Source organism: Dreissena polymorpha, chromosome 5 (genome assembly GCF_020536995.1).
Source record: "Dreissena polymorpha isolate Duluth1 chromosome 5, UMN_Dpol_1.0, whole genome shotgun sequence".
Taxonomy (NCBI): domain Eukaryota; kingdom Metazoa; phylum Mollusca; class Bivalvia; order Myida; family Dreissenidae; genus Dreissena; species Dreissena polymorpha.
In genome coordinates, this window is record NC_068359.1 from 35,692,769 (window position 1) to 35,720,748 (window position 27,980).

Genomic DNA, 27,980 nt, shown 5'->3' on the forward strand with positions numbered 1-27,980 from the left:
TAAAATTTAATTTTTAGTGACATTTGGGTACTGAATTCAAGAAATCAAATATCAAAATAAGAGATCTATAAATATGAATCTTATTTACATTTGAGTAAAATAACCAAACACTTATCAGATTGTAGTGGAATCAAACTATTTAAACAAACACATTTATAATATTCAACAAAACAATATCATAAACATTAACATAATATCTTCAGTGTTTTACACATAACTGTTCCAAGGCTTGCACGCCGCCGCACACATATTTAGACAAAATATGGACATTGACGATTCCAAATACATAGAGGGGTAATCATGTGGTAGTCAAGATGGCAATGTCCATGCCGAGACAGTTATTTTTCGCCGTTTTTTAATTTTTAAATGACACTTACTTTCCAGTATACATGTGATTAGCGTTTATTTCGTATTAAAATTCGCTTTATATCTCGACTTTACTCCCTGCAAATTTTCTTAGTTGTGCTTTAATTAGGTAATCCCGTTAAGAAATTTTGCAGCGAGATATAGAACGAATATCAATACGAAATAAACGCTAGTAACTTTCTTGCTAATATGGCTGGAAAGTGAGCTGCATTTAAACAGTAAATAAAAGTAATAAAAGCTATAATACGGCGAAAAATACCTGCCTCAGCATGAACGTCGCCATCTTGACTATCACGTGATTACCACCTCCTATACAGAAAGCCAGTATCGTGGTCAGCAGTTTTGGAGGCATCCTGATTCAACCATCCAGCACATGCAACCCTTCGCGCACAATTACATCTCTTACACACTGCTACAACGAGAGGGCCATGGGGCCGAGGCGCTCACCTGAGACCCGAGGCCACCTAACTATTTTGAAAAGGTGGAGTTAAGAAGAATAAAAGAAACATCATTGGGATAAATGTTGTGACCAAGTTTCATGACGATTGGACCATAGATGCTAGAGTGTTCACAAGGTAAATGTTGGCAACGACTGGCAGACAAAAGGCAATCACAAAATCTCACCAAAATTATTTTAAAGTCGCAGATTAAAGTTGCACACTTTGTTATGAAAGGGGCCTTTTCACAGATTTTGGCATTTTTTTAACTTATTCATTAAATGCTTTATATTGATAAATGTAAACATTGGATCATAAAAGCTCCAGTAAAAAATAAAGAATAAAATTTAAAAAAGGTTAAGAACATTGCCCGGAGCAGGTTTCGAACCAGTGAACCCTGGAGTCCTGCCAGAGTCCTGAAGTAAAAACGCTTTAGCCTACTGAGCTATTCCGCCGAGTACACATACTTGACGTATTTTTATACCTAATGTAAGCAATCTTCGTAGTTTCACAAAATTTAACGACAAAAACAGAACTCTCCAAATTATTCAATCGTTTCGTGTTGCAACGCTTTATAATTTTTAGGTTTTAAAATCGTCAAAAGATGCATATAATGGCTATATTAGACCATGGTAAATGTTCAGTATTACTGTTTCCTCACAAATATCATAACTAAAACGAAAATGTGTGAATCTGAAACAACTTTTTTCAATTTTGTCAATTTACCAAAGCGTGAAAAGATCCCTTGAATGGCTATAGCTAATATGAATATTTTGTGTGGGTGAAAAGCTGTTTTTCTCAAATTTCTTTTTTTTTTATACAATTATAACTACTGCAAACTGGCCAAACATTTCGGCACATGGTTGCATATTTAAAAAACGTCACCATCCATTGCATTAATGTACACAGATCCAGTTTTACTTTTCCTATGGTTAAAGAATTACTTACCGTTCATCATAAAATCACAAAACAATATCAAAAACTGTATAAATATGTTGAATGAATTTTGTTAACAAGTGAGGCGAAAGGAACATTTTCAAAAAAGTGTGAATGTAACATTTTTGGAAACATCAAATCACCCATGCTAGTTTTTTAACAAGTGTTATATAAAAACTACAAATGAAACAGTGTTTTTAATAATACCCTAGTGCAATCTCTAGAAACAATATCAATATAGTAACCTACATGTAAATTACTGAATTTTTGGAGATAAAAAAACACATCACATTGTTGAGGTTATTTTTGCTGACTTAAATAGCACACATCCAGTTTACTGACACCACAGCATTCAGTTAGCTTACTCTTTTCGTGCGCTAGTTCATCCAATCCAAGTGGATTACCAGGGCTAAATGTGCATACATGTAGGATTGTTTAGAAAGATGCATCATTCCCAATCACAAACAATGTGCTGTTGATTGTTGATCGTTTTACTGATTTATTTAAGAATCATTTAAAGTTCACACAAAATTTTTTGCATGTCAATAACTGTAATTAATTTCCATACGCATTTACTAGAAGTAACAACACTAACAAAATCCACTTAAACACGAAAAATATCAACTACAGCGAGTCCCCAGATATATTTAACAGTGGCCAAGTTCTCTGCACATACAGCGATGCCTCAGGCGGTCGTCTCTGAAGTACGACACAAGGTACATGGCATGCAACTGTGCGCCGCACACATGGCGCTGAGCGCAGGCTCTACACCGCGCCGGCGGGGCTCGGATGCAAGTGGGCTTGCTGCTGGTGGTGTAGAGCTAAAGTTTCTGCTGGAACAAAACACATTGCGTGCTGAAAGCCCGAAGCTTGTTTATGCTGCATACATGTACATTCATACAGCGGTAATAACTTTTTTTTAACCCTTCCTCACTTAGATACATATTTTTTACGCATTTGTTGTACTATATAAAAAGTTACATTTAATTTAAGACCTTTCTTACTAAATTCAAGTTTTAAAGGCTTCATTTCCAACCCTTAGATACTGATGAGCAGCAAACAGCATAAAACCTGAACAGGCTGCGAGTTTTATGCTGGTTGCATAAGCCATTTTAACTTTGCTTCGGAGTGGGAAAGGGTTAAATAGTGCACACATGGTGTTAAAAGTATACATATTTTTGGTTAACAATTATCTTTGAAATGTTAAAAACTAAACATTTACATAATTCTATATAACTAAGCTATATATACAAGGTTTTGACAGTATTGCAGGATATAAAAGAGTTTTCAACCAAAAGTTAAGGGGACTTCTTATTGTTATGTTTTTTATAAATCAATATGTTTCACTTCTTATAATACTTACCAAAACCCAAAATTAGTGCTTGTTACAAAATTTATAAAAACCATTAAATGACGTTCACCAAAACAAAGACAAACAAACAACAAAACAAACTTTCTACTTTACATATTATTTGAATATTTATTTTATACTTTACTTCACATTAAATTTATTTGTTAAATGTTAATTCAAAACTGCAGATCTTGTCAAGTATATGCCTCAAACATTTACAGATTATTTCAAATACACACACATTAGTATCTAAGTATTATGTTGTTTTTTTTACGAAATATGACCCGAGTCATGTGAAAATGGGTTTGATGCCATATGCGGCCAGAGTGGCACCAGACCTGCCTGTGCAGGCTGTTCAAGAGCTCTATGGGTCATTGTTTGCTGTAAAGTTACAAAAGGTTTGTGGTCTAATTAGTAGAGCATAATGGGTCATTGTTTGCTGTAAAGTTACAAAAGGTTTATGGTCTAATTAGTAGAGCATAAAGGGTCATTGTTTGCTGTAAAGTTACAAAAGGTTTATGGTCTAATTAGTAGAGCATAAAGGGTCATTGTTTGCTGTAAAGTTACAAAAGGTTTGTGGTCTAATTAGTAGAGCTCAAAGGGTCATTGTTTGCTGCAAAGTTACAAAAGTTTTGTGGTCTAATTAGTAGAGCTCAATGGGTCATTGTTTGCTGTAAAGTTACAAAAGGTTTGTGGTCTAATTAGTAGAGCTCAAAGGGTCATTGTTTGCTGTAAAGTTACAAAAGTTTTGTGGTCTAATTAGTAGAGCTCAATGGGTCATTGTTTGCTGTAAAGTTACAAAAGGTTTGTGGTCTAATTAGTAGAGCTCAATGGGTCATTGTTTGCTGTAAAGTTACAAAAGGTTTGTGGTCTAATTAGTAGAGCTCAATGGGTCATTGTTTGCTGTAAAGTTACAAAAGGTTTGTGGTCTAATTAGTAGAGCTCAATGGGTCATTGTTTGCTGTAAAGTTACAAAAGGTTTGTGGTCTAATTAGTAGAGCTCAATGGGTCATTGTTTGCTGTAAAGTTACAAAAGGTTTGTGGTCTAATTAGTAGAGCTCAATGGGTCATTGTTTGCTGTAAAGTTACAAAAGGTTTGTGGTCTAATTAGTAGAGCATAATGGGTCATTGTTTGCTGTAAAGTTACAAAACGTTTGTGGTCTAATTAGTAGAGCTCAATGGGTCATTGTTTGCTGTAAAGTTACAAAAGGTTTATGGTCTAATTAGTAGAGCATAATGGGTCATTGTCGACCTGAAATGGCCCACAAGTCACCCGGGGGTGACTAGAAGCCGATTCATGTCACCCTGGGGTGACTGCAAGTCGACAATGACCCAATGAGCATTAGTAGAAAGCATAGCTCCTTATCGGCCTGTTTGATTGGCATCAGAGACATTTTCCTATGACATGGGTAATATATGACTTCTGGTTTGTTGAGGTTGTTAACGAATATATTCCTGTAAGAGCTATTGAACACTTGCTAGATAAGACATTATACGGTAATGACATATCCACTGTACAGTAGAAAATCTAGTGTGGCTTACCCAAAACATTGGTTACAGGAAATTTATGCACTCAAATGAATATTCAATTTTACAAATTATGCAAATGCTTATTGTATTTAATGTATATAATTGTAGAGATAAACAATATGGTGAAATACTGAGAAGTAAGTTATGATAACTCGAAACAAGAAAAAAAACACTCTATACATGTTTACATGCATTTGCAAGTGCCTCATCTTTGAACATTTGTTACAATGTTACTTAATCGAAAATTGTCTAAAGACACAACAAATGTGACTGGTGCAATAATTTCTACCAAAATAAGGAGCTGATTACTATTGTTTTGGGTCAACCATACACATGGTTATGTAACAAATATGTGACAGTTATACAGTAGAATAAACGCAACCACATGAGTAGTTAATTAGTTTAGCATAGGACCATCATGTTTATGTGTATAATAAATAATGTTTATTGCTGCTAGCATAGTATAACACATTATTGAAAAAAATACTAGTAATCTGAAATTCATTAAAATGGCATTATTTGTAATAAAAGTATCAAATCAACTGTAAAAAAAGCAAATTATCATTTTTTTCTGGCATCATGAATAAATGTCAATTTATTTTACTGATGGATATAAAAACAAGAGGGTTTTGTAACCTCGGTCACTCACCTCGGACCCCATTGCAAGGATAAGAACTGTTCTGGGCAGCTTTTGCAATATTTTCAAAACCAATTAATAACTCGGCAAAATATCATTAAATCTAAAAAAAGTTTTATAATGTGGCCATAAATGTGACTGCTAGAGTTTTAACATGGATTCACTATGGCAAAATAGCCCGCCCCTGGGCTGTCAATGTTTCAAAAGACTGAAACCATATTTTTAACTCTGCCCAGATATGATATGAACAAAGGTTCCGGCAAGTTTCATGGATTTTCGACTTAAAATGTTACTTGTAGAGTTACCAAGGTTTCACTATACCCATTGAAGGAAATCTGATCCAATCAAGGAGGCCTTGTTATTCAATGTACAGAACAATTTTCAAACTCAGCCCAGATAACCTTTCAACAAATGTCAGCAAGTTTCATGAAGATTGGATGAAAAAAGTAACAAACATTCACTAAGGCAATATAAGGACAAGAGCACCACATAACGGGTGCCAACGCTCGGATGCAGTTTTGAATAAATGAAAGCTTGTCAGATTTTTTTTTTTTTTAGAGGTAACAGTGACCGTTGACCTAGTGACCCAAAAATGGGTGTGGCGTGTAGAACTCATCAAGGTGCATCAACATATGAAGTTTCAAAGTTGTTGGTGGAAGCACTTTGATTTTAGAGCCAATAGTAAGGTTTTAGCACGACGCGGATGACAAGCTGGCTATAACAATACCTCTGGTTTTCTCCGAAAACAGCCAAGCTAAAAATAGTCATGTCCGCCTTGGGACCATGTTTTCTTAACCAACTGGAACTGTATGCAAACTCAGCACAGATATGTCATACAAGCAATATTCTTAGTAAGTTTAATGATGACTTGACAAAAAAATGTGACTTCCACAGTCTTTATACCAAGTTTTCGCCACAGTGATATAGTGAAGACTGCCCTGCTCCATGGCGACAATGTTTTCAAAGGACAGGACCCATTTTCTGATTTGGATATATTTTGAATAAATTTTCTAACAAATTTTCATTAAGGTTGGACTAAATGTTAGTTCTAGAGTAAAGAAGCTTTTTCTTGAAGTTGACCTAGTTTTTGACCCAACATGACCCAGTTTCGAACTCCTCTGCTATATCAATTAGAGTAATGTTCTGACCAAGTTTCATTAAGATTTGATAACACATATGACATCTACATTTTAAACGAGGTAAATGTTGACAAATGAAAACAAAGGACAGAGATAAGGTGATCACAAAAGCTCCCCATGAGCTTGTTGTTTTAAAATGACCTTAATATGTTTGGGAACACACTAAACAATAATATGTGTATTACACTAAAAAAGCACTCAAAATTAATGAATGAAAAAAAAAATCACAAGAATTCAACTTAATCCAATTTCTAGCTAAACTCTAGTGTAAGGTTTAAAAACAATAACTTATTAGCTAAACTAGCTCAAGACAATCAGCTAAACACAGATCACATGATGGCCCTTATGTAAAACATTTACGTACCAAAACTTTTCTCTGCAAAGACAGTTTTAAAAGGTGATTAGTTCAACATGCACATGAAGACAATAATACGCTCTCATCAATAAAACTACAGCCTCTCATGCATAAAATTTCTGATCATTCTGCAAGAACAGTTATTACAGACATTAAGTAAAGCAAGAAATGATGAACCATATTTCAGAAAAGCAATATTACTCAGAAATATTTCTGATCATTTACAAATCTCTACATTAAGTGAGTTCTGACATAATATTAGACTAGGAATGACATAAAATGGACACAAACCTGTGATACTTGCATACCATTTCAATACATGTAGTGTATTTTTTCACACTGTAAACATCATAGACCTTTAGATTCATAGTGTATTGTTCAAACTGTAAACATAATAGACTTTAAGATTCATACCCTGTATTTTTTAACACTGTTAACATTATAGACTTCTAGATTCATACAGTGTATTTTTTCACACTGTCAACATCAAAGACTTCTAGATTCAAAAAGTGTCTTTTTTCACACAGTCAACATTATATACTTTTAGATTGATAGTGTATTTTTTAACACTGTCAACATTATAGACTTTTAGATTCATACAAAGTAGTTTTTCACACAGTAAACATCATCGACTTTCAGATTCATACAATTTAAAAAAAAAACTAACTGGGCTCTTCACAGACATGATAATTATGAGTAATGTGATGACAGTACGTATGAATGTAGACCAAAATATACACTATGTAATAAACGCATTATGTGGGACAGTGACTGAGAAATAAAGTTTGGTATGAAGTCATTTACAGTATCATGTCCATGCATTGCAATAACAATTTACTTTGAAATTGTGGGTTCAACTTGGAAGGATCTCGTGTCAGATATTATAATCTTCATCAATATCATAAGTAAAATATGCTTTTGCTGTATACAAGAAAACCATGAGATATTGAGAGTTACTGATTACAATTTCCTGCTACATTTGAAAGTTATATCACATGGAATAAGTACGCATTTTGAGTTGTTTGTTTGACACAATAACAATGTTTTACGACAAAAATGACAGCAAGTGAATGAAAACAATTTGTTTGATTGAGGTATAAATGTGTTTCTCCTATACATAATAGACGTTCTTTAAATGGCTTACTCAATCTGCATTTGTTATATAACATATTTCAAATCTCTTTATGCTTTCAGTAAAACATGAACGTACAATCTAAACATGTTATATCCTCACAATTTAATATCTTTACAAAATATGACATGGAATAGAAATATTTTCAAAATTGTTCAGAATAAGACAATAGTTTTTAAAATTAATAGGTAATTGGATATTCTATAAAAATAAGTTTGTAATAATTAACATAACATTTTAGCTATCAGCTCATACCAGTTACATGCTAAACAATAATCCTTTTTTTTTTTCATAGTAAAAAAAATGTCATGCATAAATGGGTCTTATGTCGATGCGCAGGCTGGTCTGGAGCTATACTGCATAAGGCATTAGACCTGTTTTTGCATGATGCGGGTCACATGTTCTTAGTGTGACACTCTTACAACCACCCAAACGAGTAGACATCACATAAGTGAGATTTTATTCTTATTACTGGATATGAGAATTATCTAAACACTATTTATGTTACTAGACAGAGAGCATCATTTTCATAATATTTTACTACACAGATATATGAAGAAGAAAAAAACATCGAGAAATATCTATACATAACTGGCAAATTTAGTCCACACAAGTCCTTAATCATTTAACATCATTAAGTTTTCCACCCTTCTACATTCATGCCCATGGATTTCTTTAAATTATAAGCTTCAAACTGGCTATTAAATTCCAGCACCAAGCAATAAACAATTTTTGCAGTGCACATCACTATTTCATCAAATACTTCTTTATATATTATTTGAATTATTCACTATATCTTGACATTAAACTCGGAAATCTGATAGTGAATTATAAACCTTTCTTCCCAAACAGTGCATTTCCTTTTTAGCTACTTCAGCAACAATTGTCAAAGACATGCATCCATCTTTCAGATCTCTCATTCATATAATTACACAATAACAAACCCAATCTCCTCTCAATTAATTATTCTAAGCCTTGTCATCAAAGTTTTGCTATATCATATTCATTTGCAAAAGTTTGCAAAAAAAATTATTATCCTAACCTTTACACAATCTATACACTATACAGTGCACTTTAACAAAGATTTTGATAGAAATTAATCAATTCAAAATTCAAATTAAAACTGCCCATATAATGTGTTCTGTCCTAGGGCCTGTGAACACCTCATTTATCCCATAATTTGTTATTATCCTAACCTTTATACAATCTATACACTATACAGTGCATAAAATCAATCAATAAAAATTCAATTAAAACTGCAAATTTATGTAAATATTTTCTGTCCTAGGGCTGCTGAACGAAGGGCTCATTCATCAGCGTACGGAATGCTCTCCTGCCGCCCAATCCAGCGGTTTGCGCCACCCACGCCACCCGGGGGTTCTTCGCGCTCGGGCGAGCTGGGCAGCGCTGGGCGCCAGGCTGCACCCGATGGGGGTCTTTGAGCAGCTTGAAGGGATTGGAGACTTATTACAGAGGGTCGGCTGCGCTTATCGTAACTATCCATACCTGATAGCGCATCCAGGTCCATCTGAAACGCGTTCACCACTCTAATCTGCAACACGAACAGGACATTAGTTTATTAAATTAGAAATTATCTCAGAAATCAGTATTATGTTATCTTAGTTAATCAACTTAATAATTAATAATCTATAACAAAAAAAGAGGGGGACCATGTAGTGTACTGTAGAGGCTGTAAATTATGTATATTATAAATATTAAGGGAACACAAGAGATGTGTTTGTCAGAAATACACTGCCCCCTATTGCGCCACTTTGAAATAAAATTTCTATATATCATTTGGCAGGTTTACAAGTTATGTCCCTGTTAAAGCTTATTACTTCCCTTGGATTGTATTTTTTTAATTTTGACCTTGCAGGATGACCTTGACCTTTCACCACTCAAAATGTGCAGCTTCATGAGATACACATGCATGCCAAATATCAAATTGCTATCTTCAATAATGCACAAGTTATTGCAAAACTTTAAACAAGGTTAAAGTTTTGGGACACACACAATGAATGAATGAATGACAGACAGACAGACAGGCCAAAAACAATATGCCCCCGGATCGAAAGAAATCATGGTTGTGTGACCTGTACATTTATTTTTCCAATTTTCATAAGCCATACTTTTGGCAAATAATAAACCATTAATGAACATTGACTTTCATGTATATATTTCTCTTACTTGCAAAGAAATGAACGTATTTGTGATTGTTTTGTTATTAGGTTAATATCAAAACCCAGTTAAGGATAACGATTAGACAATCAGAAAAAGGTAAATCAGCATATATAAAAATATACAAGGAAATAATTAACCCACTTAAAGTTTGGAAGGGTCATATAGATTACATTTTCTTGTGCATGAATTAATCAAAGAATGAAAAACTTACCATAAACCCTTTCAGTACAACAAGGTATTTTTTATATTTGAATAGAATCAACGCTATTTAAATGTATTAGCTGCATAATTCAGTGATTTTACAATGACAAAGTTTTCTATGAAGAATGTGTATAAACCGATAAGAAAAGACTTAAAACAAAATCTGCATTAAAAACTGCATTCATAAATAATTAATTCTATAACAGTGTCGAATGTATTTATAATAAGTGTTTTAATTTGAAATAAAACAACATCAATTTGGAGCAATGACATTTGACATTGGTGTATTTAACAAATAGTGTTTCATTGCATTTGTCCAAATAATATCCACCCAAAGTGAATGTTTTTATTTAGATGCCACATTTTATCATATAGGCTGATAGAAATTGCTCTTCTGCAAAACTAATTATCAATTACAAAGCATCTAAAATGCATTCTTGTAAGGGTGTTCACACATTTATTACCTAGCATATTGGAAAAACAGCTCTGTTTATTTCGCCTATACTCTCTTACAAAAGATCAAAGTGAACTGATGAAGTCATTTTAGTAATAATAATTATATTTATTAGCCTTAAAACACTCAAAAAACGCCTTAAGATTTTTAAATCCTACTAGTATACACAAGTAAGGTCCGGAGATTATAACAGCATTCAAAGTTCTGAGACTTTTTCATCCAACATCTAGTATAAATTTAAGTTAACCCTTCACCACTCAAATACCCACTTTAACGCGTGCCTTAGAAAATTCAATTTTATTAAATACCTTTACAACTAGATTCCAGTTAATAATGCTTTATTTCCAACCCTAAGGTACTGCCGAGCAGCAAACAGCATCCAACCTGAACAGACTGCGAGTTTTTCACAGGCTGTTGGGGATTTATGCTGGATGCATACATCCATTTTCACTTGGCTTTGGGAATGGGTTGAGAATTTATATTGCACATGTGGCTGATCAGCTATTTTGTATAAATATCAAAAACTGAAAGGGGATGATCCATAAGCAAAATAAAAGCTTATGACCTTCAAGTGTAACCTTTACCTTAAATGTGTAACATTTACTTAAATATCCTGCATATTTACTCAAGGACCTTAGCATTTTAACCATGTTTCATCAAAACCCTTCAAAGTGTCTTAGAGATTTGGAGCAAACATAAAAATAGAGGCTCAAACATTTTCCATTTAAGTGTGACCTTGACCCTCCTCAAATGAATATAAGTTTAACCTTTGAGGCAAAAAAGCATGAGTTTTTCAATGGCATGCCTTTCACTTATGATGGACATACCCAGTTTGACATTTGACCTTAAAGTGTGATTTTGTCTTTGAGTATTACACATAGTGAAAAATTTGTTTCAATGTTGTTATTTATATATATATATAACATGAAGGATGATAAAGTAATAGTCATGACAAGCAATGAAAATGCTTGTATGTGGTTTAAAACATATACTGGTGTCACTGTGAAGTCAATATTACAAGTAACTGATGCTACAATAAAGTACTGAAAAGAGTTTGAGAAATCGGAAACATTTACAACTCTGCTCAAAAACTCACAATTCTTTTAAAAAGGGCATCTTTTGTATAGTAAACAAACTATTATTAAGTGAAGACTATATAGTTGTTAGAAATTCATTCAATTTTGCTTATTTTCAAAGCGCTTAGAGCAAAGAGAATATATAATTTGGGATGAAGGTTAAAAGTCTACTCATCAGCAGCTATTTGGTGTACAGAAACTTGCAGTATTTGACTGTTACCATGAGTGCCTTTCTGAACTTTGGTTGGAAATATCTATAAGGAATCTATAAAGTTTAACCATTTAAAATATTTTAGGAAATATACCCCGGTACTATCGCATAGCAATTTACATATTATTAACTATCTCGTAGCAATTTACATATTATTGAGATGCTCGACGGAAAAGATCTCAGAACTTTTGTTTATCCCTTTACGGCTCAGAAGCAAAGTTAAAATGTGCAACCACATTACTCGCAGGCTGTTCAGGTTTTATGCTGTTTGCTGCTCATCAGTATCTTTGAGTTGGCAATGAAGCCTCTAAAACTTGAATTACGGTAAGTAGGACAGGTCTTACATTTAGTTTGATTTTCTTAGGGACAACAAACACGTTAACCCATTCATGCCTAGCGTCCTGAAAAAAGGACATTGCAAACAGTGTAAACCCAGATGACATGCCGCATGATGCGGCGTCTCATCTGGGTCTACGCTGTTTGCTTAAAGGAATTTCTGTAAGAATTGTTCTAAATATAGAAATAAATATGCTAGACATCCCTAATTTTGGAAATAAATTGATCCAACTTAGAAAGATGGGAGAGTCCACTGGAAATAAATGGGTTAAAGTGCGTTTCTAAGTGGTAAAGGGTTATACACAATATTTTATGGAGAAAACCTGCAAGAATAAAAATAGCCAATTAGTAAGCATGACCATGCATATACATAATACAAGGTAAAAAGGGTAACGGGATGATATATTCAAGCATGCACATGCAATTGAGGTTAAAAGCGTATACAATATCACACTAGGTAAAACTAACATGCAAAGATTGTGCTGCGGCATTGAAACCAGTGTACTCATGTACTAGCGCTTATGTGATAGATAAATATGAATACTGAGTAATATGAATCTTTTCAGCTATATCAACATTTAGAATCACAAACCCAGCCAGTAACAATATTGTTAGTAGTACTGTTAGAGCAGAATATTTCAAACAGAGAAGTCTCTGCACTTCTGTACTAGCCCTTATTTCACCAGCTGCTTACGTGATAGGAAAGTATGAATAGGTACTGAGTAATGTGAAACTTTGCAGATATATCAACGTATACAACCACAGACCCCTCCAGTACTTATATTGTTAGTAGCAGTACTGTTAGAGCAGAATATTTCAAACAGATAATTTTGAATAATTGAAGAATACACAAAGATTAAACTTATGCATATATGATTAAATGACTTGAGATGCTCAGAAGAAGAATATATACAAGAGCAATTGACCAATAGTTGAGAATACAAGATAGATTTAAACATATAGTAAGTGTGCAAATCGTGTACAATCAGGCCACAGTGATTATTGTAAAAAAAAACATCGAAGTCATCAAATTTGTCATTAAAAAGACTTCCACTTGATCCAAACACAAGTAATTATTTGTGACCATAAACAGTAATTATTTCTGTAGCTGTTCCCGATTTTAAATAAGTATACTTCTAGTCGTCGCTAAATAACTGGTCAAGGAAAACTCTACAACAGACATCTTTTTGAATTTAGCAAATGGAACTATAGACATACTACAGGTTGCAAGTCAACTTCTAACAAAAAAATAGAAACTAGAACGTGACAAAGGGAATTAACTCCCACGAAGTTTGAAATACATTGTGACAAGGGAGAGAAGACAAGTGCATGTGACCTAACATAACTTGGCTTTACAACATTGACCGGAGGGAACATCCAACACTGCTTATCCTAGTGGGTAATAATAATTACCTCAAAATGCGGGAGAAAAAGTATTTCTGCTCACTGCACTAGCTTCGCGTACATCCACATTTTCTTCTTCATGTGAACGTTACACTCCAAGCGCATTTAAATTTGTATATTATTGTGCGCAGTTGTTACATTCCCATGTTGATAAACTTTCTCCGTCAATCAATAGTTTTCATGTACATGTATTAGTTATACATTCCTGCAAAAACTGATAGTGTTTAGCAGGATAGAAGTAACTGTCATATTATATTGCGATATTGAGTTCATAACCAATACAAAAAGGAACAGTGTTGAAAAACAACAGAATATGAAACAAAATTATTTATTCATAAAAACTGTAAGGAATTTACATACATTCTAATAAGGTAAGATATACTTTGGCAGGAAACCTCCAGTAAGAGGTTTACAAAGCATAATACAAGATAAAACACATTAGCTACATGGACTGATAACAATAGAAATAGTAATAAAACCTATACACAAAGCAAGGGATTGCTCTTGAAATAAACATAATGTTATGCATAATGTGCACACAGTGTTAACAATCCGAAATGTAGAATGTGTGTGCACCATAGAAAGCATAGGTACTGTCTGCAGAACATTACACAGGCTAACATATGATCAACTGTAGTGGTCTTAACATTTAAATACACTTCAACACCGTTATTTCGAAGTCGTCGGGACCGTTAAAAAAACTTTGGATTAACGATAATTCGAAATAAACATTTGACAGAAGACTTCTTTGATTTTGTAAAAGTGGAAGTCGCATGGTTCGGTTACACGCTTACTTAAAAGCGTAAACTAGTCATATAGCAATAGATTTTCACTTGTAACAAACGGAGGAATAAAAATATTCTTTTTCTTGTTTTTATTTTTGTATAATTACAGAACATATAAAATATAACGAATAGCATAAATTATCAGACATACAAACGTATGAATACATTTTCGGAAATGAATTAACTTTTTTTAACTAATACGCAATGTCTCTCTGAACACCAGCTTTCGCACAGACGACAAAGGTGTAATTATCGGCTTTTAACGCGCCACGACAAGGTGTGAAAATACGCTCAGTATTTTGCAGTTTTGACTTCGGATTAAAGATTGATAATAAGGTGCGAATAAGGTGTGTTGGGACCGACTGAATCACTTCGAAATAACGATTTCTTCGATTTAACGAAGTTCGGATTAACAATGAAATTTTACATAAAACAAAGAAGAACCAAAGTCGGGACCCGAATAATACTTCGAAATAACGGTGACTTCGGATTATCGGTGTTCGAAATAACGGTGTTGAAGTGTATTGTATTCAAGGAAATAGTGTTGGAAGTAGTTTTTCTACTGTTCACTTGTTAAAATGAAAAGCTTTATAAAACACCTTAAATGTTATATTCTTTGCACTGTACACATTACCAATTTTGTATTGCATACATCCATATGGATTTCAATTCACAACACATCACGTTTCTATAGATGTATGTACATGTATACAAGTAAATTATATACTTGTTGCCACAAATTATGCTTAAGTTTGAAGTTTCCATGTCCAGAAATAATTAAATATTATTTATTCTAAGCGAAGTGAAAATCAAATACTATATTTACAATACTAAGTAGGTTACACAGAATAAAAACAATATTTGTTAAATAATTTAAGGATAGTTATACTTTAAAATGTTAAAATCAATGCAATCACAATTGCAATGTTTTAACAAGAGGGCCAAGATGGCCCTAGTTCGCTCACCTGAGAGGAGTCCGTTCATTCAATCTTTACCAAATGTCAAACTTGACCTACAAATTGTCCCGACAAACATCCTGGTCAAGTTTCATCATTGTTTCATCTGCGAGTCATGATCAATGTACCAATGAAGTTTCATGATCCTAGGCGTAAGCATTCTTGAGTTATCATCCCGAAACCATTTTTCTAAGTTGAGTCACCGTGACCTTGACAGCCATTGTGTGAATACGTTTTTGGCACTGTGACCTTGATCTTTGACCTAGTAACCTGATAATCAATAGGGGTCATCTGCGAGTCATGATCAATATACCTATGAAGTTTCATGAACCTAGGCATAAGCATTCTTGAGTTATCGTACGGAAACCATTTTACTATTTCAGGTCACCGTGACCTTGACCTTTGACCAAGTGACCTATCTACGAGTTATGATCAATGTACCTATGATGTTTCATGATCCTAGGCATAAGTGTTCTTGAGTTATCATCCGGAAACCATTTTACCATTTCGGGTCATCGTGACCTTGACCTTTGACCTAGTGACCTGAAAATCAATAGGGGTCATCTACGAGTTATGATCAATGTACCTATGAAGTTTCATGATCCTAGGCCTAAGTGTTCTTGAGTTATCATCCGGAAACCATTTTACTATTTCGGGTCATGGTGACCTTGACCTTTGACCTAGTGACCTGATAATCAATAGGGCTTATCTGCGAGTCATGATCAATGTATCTATGAAGTTCCATGATCCTAGGCATAAGTGTTCTTGAGTTATCATCCAAAAACCATTTTACTGCTTCGGGTCACTGTGACCTTGACCTTTGACCTAGTGACCTGAAAATCAATAGGGGTCATCTGCGAGTCATGATCAATGTATCTATAAAGTTTCATGATCCTAGGCATAAGTGTTCTTGAGTTATCATCCGGAAACCATTTTACTATTTCGGGTCATTGTGACCGGAAACCATCTGGTGGACGGACAGACCGACATGAGCAAAACAATATACCCCTCTTCTTTGAAAGGTGGGAGGGGGGGGGGGGGCATAATGAGAAAACTGCCCCCCTCCCAGCAGCCATGTTATTCAACCGACTGGATCCATTTTTGAACTCAACTCTCGTATCAAGGAAACTAATGTTCTGAGCAAATTTCATGAAAATTGGGCCAAAAATGTGACTTCTACTGTGTTCACATGTTTTCACTATATACATATAGAGAAAAATGCCCGGCCACTAGCGCCATGTTTTTTCACCGATCCTGACCAGTTTCAAACTTGTCCGAGATATCAATAAAACCAATGTTTTGACCAACTTTTATGATGATTGGGCAAAAATTGTGACTTCTAGAGTGTTTACAAGGTTTCTCTATAGCCAAATAGGGAAAACTGCCACTATATACATATAGAGAAAAATGCCCCGCCCACTGGCGGCCATTGTTTTTTACCGATCTCGACCATTTTTGAACTCTTCCGAGACATCACTTGAACCAATGTTTTGACCAACTTTCATGATGATTGGGCAAAAATTGTGACTTCTAGAGTGTTTACAAGGTTTCTCTATAGCCAAATAAGGAAAACTGCCCCGCCCACTGGCAGCCATGTTTTTCAACGGATCGGAACCACTTTTGAACTCATCCAAGATATCATTAAGACAAACATTTTGACAAAGTTACATGAAGATTGGGCATGAAATGTGACTTCTACAGTGTTAACAAGGTTTTTCTTTTTTTTGACGTCACCTAGTGACCTAGTTTTTGACCCGGCACAATACAGTTTCGAACTCGGCCGAGATTTCATTGGGACAAAGCTTCTGACCAAGTTTCATGCAGATGGGACAAGAAATGTGGCCTCTAGAGTTATTACGAGCAAATTTTAACGGAAGGACATACGACGGACAAAGACCGGTCACAAAAGCTCACCTGAGCAATCAGGTGAGCTAAAAACACACACAGTAGAAAAAAAAACTTACAAAAGTAAATTAATGTGGTGTACGAAACAGCCTCATACAGTTCTAAATAGGAATGCAACATACCCTCCGGTCAGGAATAAAAATGAATACCCTGAAACAGTTCTTAATTACGGCTTTTTTAATTCAGATTTTGTACCATACTCTAATAAGCCCTTACGAGTGCATGTGTATTTTGGTGCTTATGGGGATATGAAAGTATACGTACAGGAAACTATTCGATATCCTTAACCCTTTGGAATTTTACAAATTTTCTACATGGAAGTAAAAAATGGAAATTGGGATAATTCTTGATTCACTACTTGTTTTGTTTTGAGTTCCTTTGTGCCATTTGCTTTGATTTTTTTTTAAACCTGACACAGTTCAGGCAAATTCTAGCACTCGTACATCATATTTAAACCGTGTGACTTAATATGTCATCAAGAAGATTACTTACATTAAATAAATTGATAATTATATACAGCGAAAGTTAAGAAATGAAGAAGAAATGAATTTTGAACTTTAACATTTGAAACATAATTGAACATTACAACAAGAAAAGTGCAACAAGAGAAACTAGTCAAATACACAGATTTCACAGTTACCAAGAAGGCCAAAAAAGCCCGTGTTCGTTCCCCTGAGACATATTGGATCCAAATTTTAAAATGGCAAAAAATAATATCATGTGTTTTGAAATGTTACAGTTCTTACCGACATAGTGTCAAAATTATGACAGTGCCAAGTCATCTTTTAAGGCAACTGATGTGCATAATTTTGTCAGGGTAAACAAGAGTCATTTAAGAAATGTATGGGCAGTAGAAGACTATTACATGCCAAATACCAAACCTTTGAACCCTGAGGTTTCAGGAAATGAAATCTTTCTGTATACACATATATAACGGAAACAGGGCTGGGCAAATTTTGGCCCTTATGAAATTTTTTGTAGAGAATAACCATAAGATGTTACATGCCAAATACCAAATAACTTTTGGACCTTGCATCTTCATGTGAAAAGTTTTTTTTATGTTTTTAACATATACATATAAAATAGACAATTTACCAGCAGGGTCAGGCCTGTTTTAACCCACCAGGCATGATTTTTTTAAACTTGGTAGACTGCAAACATGCAAAGTTAAATGTTACATACAAAAGCCATGGGCCTTGTCATTTTAGAGAAGACTGTGTATTTTTTTTGTTATTCAAGTTTTAATAAATCATGTGACCCCCTAGGGCCTGGCCATTTTCATGGGACCCAAGGGACATGATTTGAACAAACTAGTAGAGGACCATTGCAGGGCTGAGGAGGAGAAGTAGTAAAAAAGTAGTAAAAAGGAAAAGTTTACACATGCATGCTCGGATATCATGATTTCCTAAAAGCTCCCCATGGGCACTATGTGCTCAGGTGAGCTTACAATAAATTGCTAACAGCTTTAATGGTGGATGAAAACAATAACACTTTCCTATATCAATTACACTCTCCTAAATATCAGTCCGTATTTACGTACAGACAGTCGGAATGTTTCCATAGTTTGAACAACTTCGCAAACAGTGATCTAAATTTCAAAACGACAAAGACTTCATAAAAACCAGCACTCAGCGAATCAAAACAGGCTTTGTAAGCAGTAAGCGTTCACTTAGCATCTAGTAGAAATTATTTCAATTAAAGAAACTATTTTAAATTAGATTTTAAAATACATTGTTTTACACTTACATCTATTTGTTTCTTATTCATGTCAAAAAGTTGTACTTAAATAACCAAATTATGTTATTTCAATATAGATAGAAGTTTTGTTGAAATGTTTCGACTTATATGCTAGATAAATTACCTAAAAAGCTAAAATGATGCTTTAAATATTCTCACCAAGTTATTAGCCTGTTCAAATCATGCATATAGAATAATGTACAATATATACTGAAATCCTATCATTTGCCCACTTCAAAGCAAACTCATTGCAAATTAATAGAAAATACAAATATGATATTATTAAAATTGTGTACATTTAATAAATACTAATGCACAGAGCAACACATTGCTTTGCACAAGACACCTCGGATCATCCAAATTACAAACCATAAACTTTGTTCCTTTGTGACAACTTAGTAACTTAGCTCAACGTCAACGCATTCAGGACTTATTGCATTAAATAAACAAACTCACCGCAAATATGAAATCAAATAAATGGTAAGATGATACAACGTGGCTTGTAAAGACTTTCTCCCAGACAGACAAGGGATGAACAACTAGTGCTATTTTTGTTTATTTAATAAATTTTATTAGAAACCATGCAATCTCATTCAGCTTCATAAAAGTACTTAAAGGTTTGAACCAGAACAATATTCCAATAATTGTACGTACTTGTCCAGACTTCAACTAGCTACACGTCTTTTTGCAATAACTGAATTACTTGATATTGAAAACCCAGACTTTCAAAGTTCCATGTCCTCTTGAATGTAGCAATCACTTAATATTCATCAGTGATATCATATCAGTGATATCATAGAAATATCTTTTATGATTATAAATAAACTTTGATTTTTGCCTTCCTGACAGTATCATTATTAATATCCATGCAACCAATGGAGGTAAAACAACAACCAATGTTCCCCGGATGTCCAGTTTATATCACACCAATATTTGCAATCATTATAATATCATTATGTTCTCGCTTTTAAATAATTTTCTGATACATTTTTTTATAGTTTAATTAAAATACACACTCACACAAACAAAGTTGCTTAGACAGTGAAATTTAAATGTTCTCTGCTCATTTTCCCTACGCATTTGTTGTTGTTGTACACAACACACCACAATCCAGCTCAAGCTAGCAACGAGCCAAAAGCCTAAAGAGTGGTGATATCCTTATTTGGCTTGGGCGTGGGTGATTGCGGCCCCGCTAGGGGACTGGTGGGGTGAGTTTTGCCAGTCTTGCCCCCACTATGGATCGAGTGGTGGGAGTGGTAGCTGTGAAGCGAGGAGATGCTGCGACTGTCAAAGCGCATATCAACGCCGTTACGAAATGCGTTTACAACACGAATCTGAAATAATAAACGGGGTAAAAAAAACAAACAACCTTATGACGACAATGAGGACAACACAAATAAAAACGTGACGATAACTGAACATGATGAAAATACATGTCAAAATAAACAGAAAATGCAAGCAAAGGTAGGTTCTAAAGAAAATGGGATAAAATTGTAATGTAAGGGTACATCAACAACATTAAAGAATGGAAATTTTGGTTGAATAGTGGATGACTGTGGGTCTTTGAGATTGACGAAATAATGGGAAACACAAATCTAACAGATAACACAGAGAAAAGGAGGGTTTCTAGAAAACATTATCACTGAAACAGACAAAGCACAACTGCTGCAATAAATTCCTCCATATAGAAAGAAATGAAGGAACCACAGAATACCAATCATGTGAGGAATCTACAATACAGGAAAGGCTTCACACCTAAAGGGGGGTCAGGAGGTGGAAATTAAGAAAAAAAAAAGTACACGTATAACTGAACAGACGCTATAAGCACGGTTTAGTAGAGCTAAAGGATTCATCTTCCAAAGAGATTCTTGTTCTTAATAAACTTGCTGACAGATTTTAACCGTAAGGTCAGTATACAGCTTGAGATCACGGCACAGATGGGTCCACAACACTGGCTATGGTGGCACAACACCTCATTCTGGCTGGGGACCACAGAGTGTTGCAGGCATTCACAGCTCTTTCACAGTACGTATGGATATACAACAACGTAACAACATATGTACAATGTCAGGCAAAATAGTTCACAACGAGTGAATATAAGTGACAACAAAAACCTTGTATCGCATCCAATATCCCATCACATCCATGTCCAAAAAATTGTGATCACAATACTTTGTGTACTGATTTGTTCGTGAGTAAGTACAGAACACTTAAAAAATCCCGATGCAGAACATGTGTGAAAAACACCAATTATCAATAATACGTCAACTTTGATCTTATTCCCTTATCCCTCAAACAACAAACAATTAAATGCAAGACAGGGTAAACACAACAGTGAATACTGACATGGTTCACAAGAACTGATACAGGGGTGTGATATACCCAGAGAGATTACTGGCTAACACATGAGCCTTAATCTGAGAAAAACTGACTTAACCCTTTACCACTTAGATACGTATTTTCACTTAACCCTTCACCACTTAGATACGTATTTTCACTTAACCCTTTACCACTTAGATACGTATTTTCACTTAACCCTTTACCACTTAGATACGTATTTTCACTTAACCCTTAACCACTTAGATACATATTTTCACTTAACCCTTTACCACTTAGATACATATTTTCACTTAACCCTTTACCACTTAGATACGTATTTTCACTTAACCCTTTACCACTTAGATACATATTTTCACTTAACCCTTTACCACTTAGATATGTATTTTCACTTAACCCTTTACCACTTAGATAAGTATTTTCACTTAACCCTTTACCACTTAGATACATATTTTCACTTAACCCTTTACCACTTAGATACGTATTTTCACTTAACCCTTTACCACTTAGATACGTATTTTCACTTAACCCTTTACCACTTAGATATGTATTTTCACTTAACCCTTTACCACTTAGATAAGTATTTTCACTTAACCCTTTACTACTTAGATACATATTTTCACTTAACCCTTTACCACTTAGATACATATTTTCACTTAACCCTTTACCACTTAGATACGTATTTTCACTTAACCCTTTACCACTTAGATACGTATTTTCACTTAACCCTTTACCACTTAGATACGTATTTTCACTTAACCCTTAACCACTTTGATACTTAATGCATGTCAGCACAGGCTACCGGTAATCAGGAACGTCACTTTCTGCCAAAAAGCAAGTTCACTATGAAGATACTTCATTTAAAAGAGAAATACTATTTACGCTGAGAGCGTCACCCATGATAAGCCTGTGCAGACTACACAAGCTAATCTGGGATGACATTTCACACTCATGCATTAAGCCACATTTTCCCAGACTGCAGCTCACATGGTAACCCAGTTAGCTGCATCACTGCCTTTATAGCTCGAACGAAACAGAAAGACTTCTTGTGACAAAACATTTTAGTTAACTTTTCCAAGCTTATATTTATGCAATCTTTCATTCAATAAATACATAATATCTGCAGCCCTAATTTCAATCCAGAACTTGAATAATCAGAATGAAACAAAATCTTCAAAAGAACCCACAACTCATAATGATTTTCTTTGTATTATCACGTAACATTTCAAGCATATACTTCATACTCAGATCTCTGCATAGAAGGCAGTCAGGACAAAACAGTATGCTAATAATGCACTGTCAGATTTACGATTCTTGTATAGTGAACTTATTAACAAGGTCGAGAAAACAATCTTGGCCAAGTGGGCCTTTAATTAAAATCTAAAAACTGACAAAGAACACCACATCCCTGTGCCAACACCACACCCCTGTGCCAACAATCTCGACAACAAAACTTGCAAAAACGGTCACATTCCTCTGACCTTACCTTTCCAAAACAAAAACATAATTTCTCACAGACCAATTTCGCAATATGTGACGAATCAAGCCACACAAATTTCCGAAACAATCCCCCCTAAAAAGATTGACACTTAACCCTTAGATTGTTTTTCTTTCTTTCAAAGTTTACCATATATTCCTACATAAACATCCCAACTCGATCAGCCAATTTTTTGCATTAAAACCCAATTCTTGTTTAATACCATCACTTATGCATGCAAATGCGAAAACATCACGTGTCCAGTGTATTTTTAATCTTGAACAAAATTACCTGAAATAGCTACACTCATGCAACATTGATTTCAAAAACTGATAAACTTGAAAAAATGTAAATCCCTTTTAGCCTTTTATAAGGAAAAAAATTGTACAATGTCAATAGAAGCCAGAAAAAATCTAACTTTTTTGTAGGTCGACAGTTCCTAAAATCTGTCTATATTTTTCTCTATATGCCCCTTTAAAGCATTTTAAGAGCAAAAACATTCTGTATAGTGGACTAGTAAGTCAACATGACTTATAACTAACAAATAAAGTTTTCACAGGTAGTCTAAAATGCTCAGAAAGTCACAATTTCACTTCGTAAACAAAACCTACAGTGGCTAACCCAGCAACAACAACAACAACATGTGCCCACAGACAAAAGTAACTAAACACTGACATTGAATGAGAACAATACGCTAAGAAAGATAGAACAATTCACAATAAATGTTTCATGTAACCGACACAGGTCATTAAAGTTAAATCCCTCTTTACTTCCTATAAGTAAATCCATGACTGACAGAGTAGACCAATACGGAACAAAGTATATCTACCAAAAATCTAACACAACAGACTATATACATTGCATGATAGACAGATTTCAGTGTCAATAGAAAGTTCATTGACTGCAGTTTCACCATCCCTACTTAGGGATAACATAACAGATTTGGGCTCAGAAAATAATAGATCTGTAACATATCTAATAGATACACTCATTAAATGTCAAACATCAATGAGGAATAAGTAAAATTCCCAATCATTAAAACATTATTCACATCCAATTTTTCCCAATTCATTGTAGAAATATGCTTTTATTACATGTTAATATTATAAAAGCACCAGTGAACAGCAAGGCTTTAGTCCTAACTTTTTAAACAGTGCTCCAGAAATTCAGTAAAATTTAACAAAGATGAAACAATTTACACAAACATAAATGCTTCCTCACCTAGCCCATTTCAATATCCAAGACGACTGCAAATGCATTTTGCATGAGCCAGTTAAACAATGAACAACCAACACTTCAGGAACAGTTAGAATAAAAAATTAAGTGTCTAAAAAGACACCTATCAGTTGCATTACACAGAACTAAAGAGCATAAGAACTTTCTCCAAAATTTCTAGAACTCAGTTTCAATTGATAGTCTCCTGTCACAGCATCAACATACTTTGGAAAGAAATTCAAAATCTATGAAACTATAACTTCTCCAAAATGTATAAAACTCAGTTTCAATCAATTGTCTCCACTCACAGCGTCAACATACTATTCAGAATCAGAATTCAGAATCTATAAATAGACATCGTCCTCTTCATCGGCTGTCGATTCTAGTCAGATCGAAGTCTCCGTGACTATCTCGTGGGATACCTCTTCTGACCGAGCAACACCTTTCGGAGGAGATCTTTTCAGCGCGGGGTTCGCTGTAGCAAGCAACGGCGATCGTTGTTTACTGACTAATGGCACACTCTCGCAGGAATGTGAGCGAGTTTTGAAATTCTCCACAGGCGTATGTGCCTCACGGTCTGGCGAATTCATATGATACGACGTGTACTGGTTTCTAATAGGGAACGACGTGGTGCGGAGCAGGTGATTGTTATACACCTCGTCACCGATGGGCCGGTGCCCGTGGTGGCTGCGCGAGCTGCGCAGCCCGTGCAGACTCTGATAGCTGTGCACGCTTCGCTTCTCCTCTAGGTCCTCCAATGTTGACTTAAAAGCTTTCACAACTCTCAGCTGTTAAATAGAGAATAAACAAGAACGGTACCAGGGCAGTGTGCGCTTGCTTTGTGACCCGCCCCAATCCAAACTCATCAGGAGACCTAGGCTTTTCTAGTTTTCAAGCAACAATATCACATACTTGTGCCAAGTGTTAGGTTTTGTTTAAAGCTTTTTATCTGTGTGGCAAACACTGTATGGTATTATCTCATGAACAATAAGGACCTAGATTTGTTATTTTTATTATATATTTAGTTGTGTTCCTAAGTCAACATTTTTCTACAATAAACTTCCCTGAAAGACTGAAATCATATAATGTAAGGTATAATGATTCTATGGAACACAACCGCAGACACAATCTTGGCTAGGGGATGCAGCTGGCTAAGGAAAATCCAACAATAAGAAGCCGGAATTCAACAAGAGCTGTCAGAGGACAGCGCGCTCGACTATTCGAGTGCTTGACAGTATAACGTAAGCCATCATTGGGAAATTGTTCATATTCAATAATTTATTAGACAATCTTTCAAAAATAAAACAAGGAAAAATTTATTTATTTATTTATTTTTTTTTTGGGGGGGGGGGGGGGTATAATGTGGGTTGTGGTAATTTATTAGATGATGTTAAAAAAATTGGGGGGGGGGGTGGGGGTAGAGGGGTGGGGATGGTGAGAGGGGGTATAATGTGGGGTAGGGTAGTTTATAAGATGATGTTTAAAAAAATATGGGGGGGGGGGTTGGGGAAGGAATTCTGGTAAAGGGCATGGGGAATTGTTTGGGTGGAATCCATTGTGGTATTCAGGTAAGTGTTGTTTTGTCAAAGTAATAATAACTGTGATCATAAATAAAGAAGTAATGGCAATTTAAGCAAAATGTTCAATTATCTAAGTGTAAGAGGGGCCATAATTATGCCAAAATGCTTGATACAGTGGTCTGCTCTTGTTTATAGGTTGGGGTCATGTTGGTTAACAAGTATGCAACATAAAAAAGCAACATGTCAAAGGATATAGGAAATATTTGGGGTAGTATGCAAACTTTAACATAGATTTATCAATAATATGCATATTCTAAGTATAAAAGGGGCCATAATTATGTCAAAATGCTTGATAGAGTTGACTGCTCTTGTTTATAGGTTGGGGTCATGATGGTTAACATGTATGCAAAATATGAAAGCAATATGTCAAGGGACATTGAAAATAATTGGGGTAGTACGCAAACTTTAACATTTGCTGCATATTCTTAGAAGAAAAGGGGCCATAATTATGACAAAATGCTTGATAGAGTTGTCTGCTCTTGTTTATAGGTTGGGGTCATGTTGGAAAACAAGTATGCAAAATATGAAAGCAATATGTCAAGGGACAAAGAAAATAATTGGGGTAGTACAAAAACGTTAACATTTGCATGCTAACGCAGACGCTAACGCCGATGCCGGGGTGAGTAGGATAGCTCCACTATATATATATTTCATATATAATAGTCGAGCTAAAAATGTAACAGAAATTAATGTTAGGAGGAATCACACAGGTTAAATAACACTCTTCAAAGGGTTACACAGAACTAAAAGTTTAAAAACAATATCTTAATTTGCTTCTATTCTATGGGGAGGTAATCAGTTTGGCATTCAGTCGTAGCAGAAGGATTTCACACAGGGTGATCACACTGTTAATGGAACCAGCAAGTTTAAGAAATATTGATAAAATCTGTATTTACTAGAATTCCTTGTCCTTGATACAATTTTTTTATTATTTCCACTAAATATGGTAGATTCAGGTTCACGAAGAGTCAGATATCGGAAATAAACAACAATGAAGACTATGGAAAGATAAACAAAAAGGGTATAGTTAAATGAGGACTATAAACTAAACATTTAGCCAGAGTTTGCAAATAAACAAAATGAAAGCAACTGAGTAAAATGCCTACTATCGACGGTGATTTGAGCAAAAGGCACAGACATATTAAGTGCTTCCGTCTGCAACAGGAATGAAGTTACTAGGAATTTAACATCACAATCACCAGCATTTTATGATAAAATAACAGACCAACACAATGACCATTAAATAGGATCAGAGTTTGTAAGGAGACCTCCAATGCTGGTCATTGTGACAAGAACAAAACGCATTTCATTGGAACTACAGATAGATAAAGGAACAAAGATGGATGATCAAAAGTCAATGAGACTGCTATGAATGTCTATCTGGGAAAACAGGGTGTAATGCATGTGCGTTAACTCTCTCAGTGCGGGAACCAAATTTTGAAGACCTTTGCAAACAGTTTGGATCCAGATGAGACGCCACAAAACGTGGCGTCTCATCAGGATCCAAACTGTTTGCTATTCTGATAGTATTCTTTGAAAAAAATCGAAGAAAATGCTAATTTTAGAAATTCAGCAGATGACATTTTAGCAAAAGACAAATTTCACAGCATGCAAAGGATTAAGTGTCGACCCAGATTAGCCTATGCAGTCTGCACAGGCTAATCAGGGATCATTCTTTCGCCTAAACTGGATATCTGCTGAGAAAAAAACTTCCTTTAAACTCAAAATGCAATAAAAACAGAAAATATATTCCCTGTTAAGCCAGTGTGTTCTACACAAGCCAATCTGGAACATCACTTACCGCACATGCATTTAACACTGTTTTTCTAAAGTTAGGCTCAGTATTAAAGTCAAAGGAGAATACACCCAACAGTCATCTATTTTAATGGAAGCCAAATTCTACAGATATATTGCAAATGACTAGCAAATCATAACAAATACTATAAGTACAAAACAATCTTCCAAGGAGATTTCTTCGTTGCCTTTTCCGAAAGCTTGTTTTAGTGGGAGAGCCAAAATAAACGTAAAACTCTATTGGAAGATTGATAGGTGCATGTTCTGTTTATTTTAAACTTGCTGCATTTATGACAATTAGTTCATAAGTATACATATATGGTTCTACCTACAAAATGCTTTTCTTATCATCACACAAATTATCAAAACACCATGCACAAATATCCCAGTTGCTCCCAGTCTTTGGTTAATACTCAATTAAAATCAGACAAGGCATAAAAGGTTTATG

The 27,980-nt window shown here is 34.8% G+C and overlaps 1 protein-coding gene and 2 long non-coding RNA genes across 12 annotated transcripts in view; 2 read left to right on the forward strand and 1 right to left on the reverse strand.

Moving 5' to 3' along the window:
* The window catches only part of LOC127881722 (uncharacterized), a 264,293-nt gene extending 262,717 nt beyond the window's left edge, over positions 1-1,576 (forward strand). The window contains exon 2 of the long non-coding RNA XR_008050222.1: positions 1,389-1,576. This is a non-coding gene — a long non-coding RNA (uncharacterized LOC127881722). The remainder of the gene's footprint in view (positions 1-1,388) is intronic.
* Positions 1-27,980, forward strand: part of LOC127881714 (uncharacterized) — a 515,289-nt gene that overhangs the window by 372,226 nt on the left and 115,083 nt on the right. The window lies entirely within an intron of this gene.
* LOC127881608 (plasma membrane calcium-transporting ATPase 2-like) overlaps positions 1,969-27,980 on the reverse strand; it is a 178,367-nt gene continuing 152,355 nt past the window's right edge. For 7 of the 10 annotated variants that reach the window (XM_052429627.1, XM_052429631.1, XM_052429630.1 and 4 more), the window contains one exon: positions 7,109-9,435. In XM_052429627.1, coding sequence (XP_052285587.1) covers positions 9,190-9,435 — 246 coding nt within the window. In that variant the 3' untranslated portion in view covers positions 7,109-9,189. Of the gene's footprint in view, positions 2,573-7,108; positions 9,436-17,219; positions 20,464-27,980 lie in introns of those variants that run through there. The other 3 variants (XM_052429634.1, XM_052429633.1, XM_052429632.1) reach the window with 3 other exon arrangements.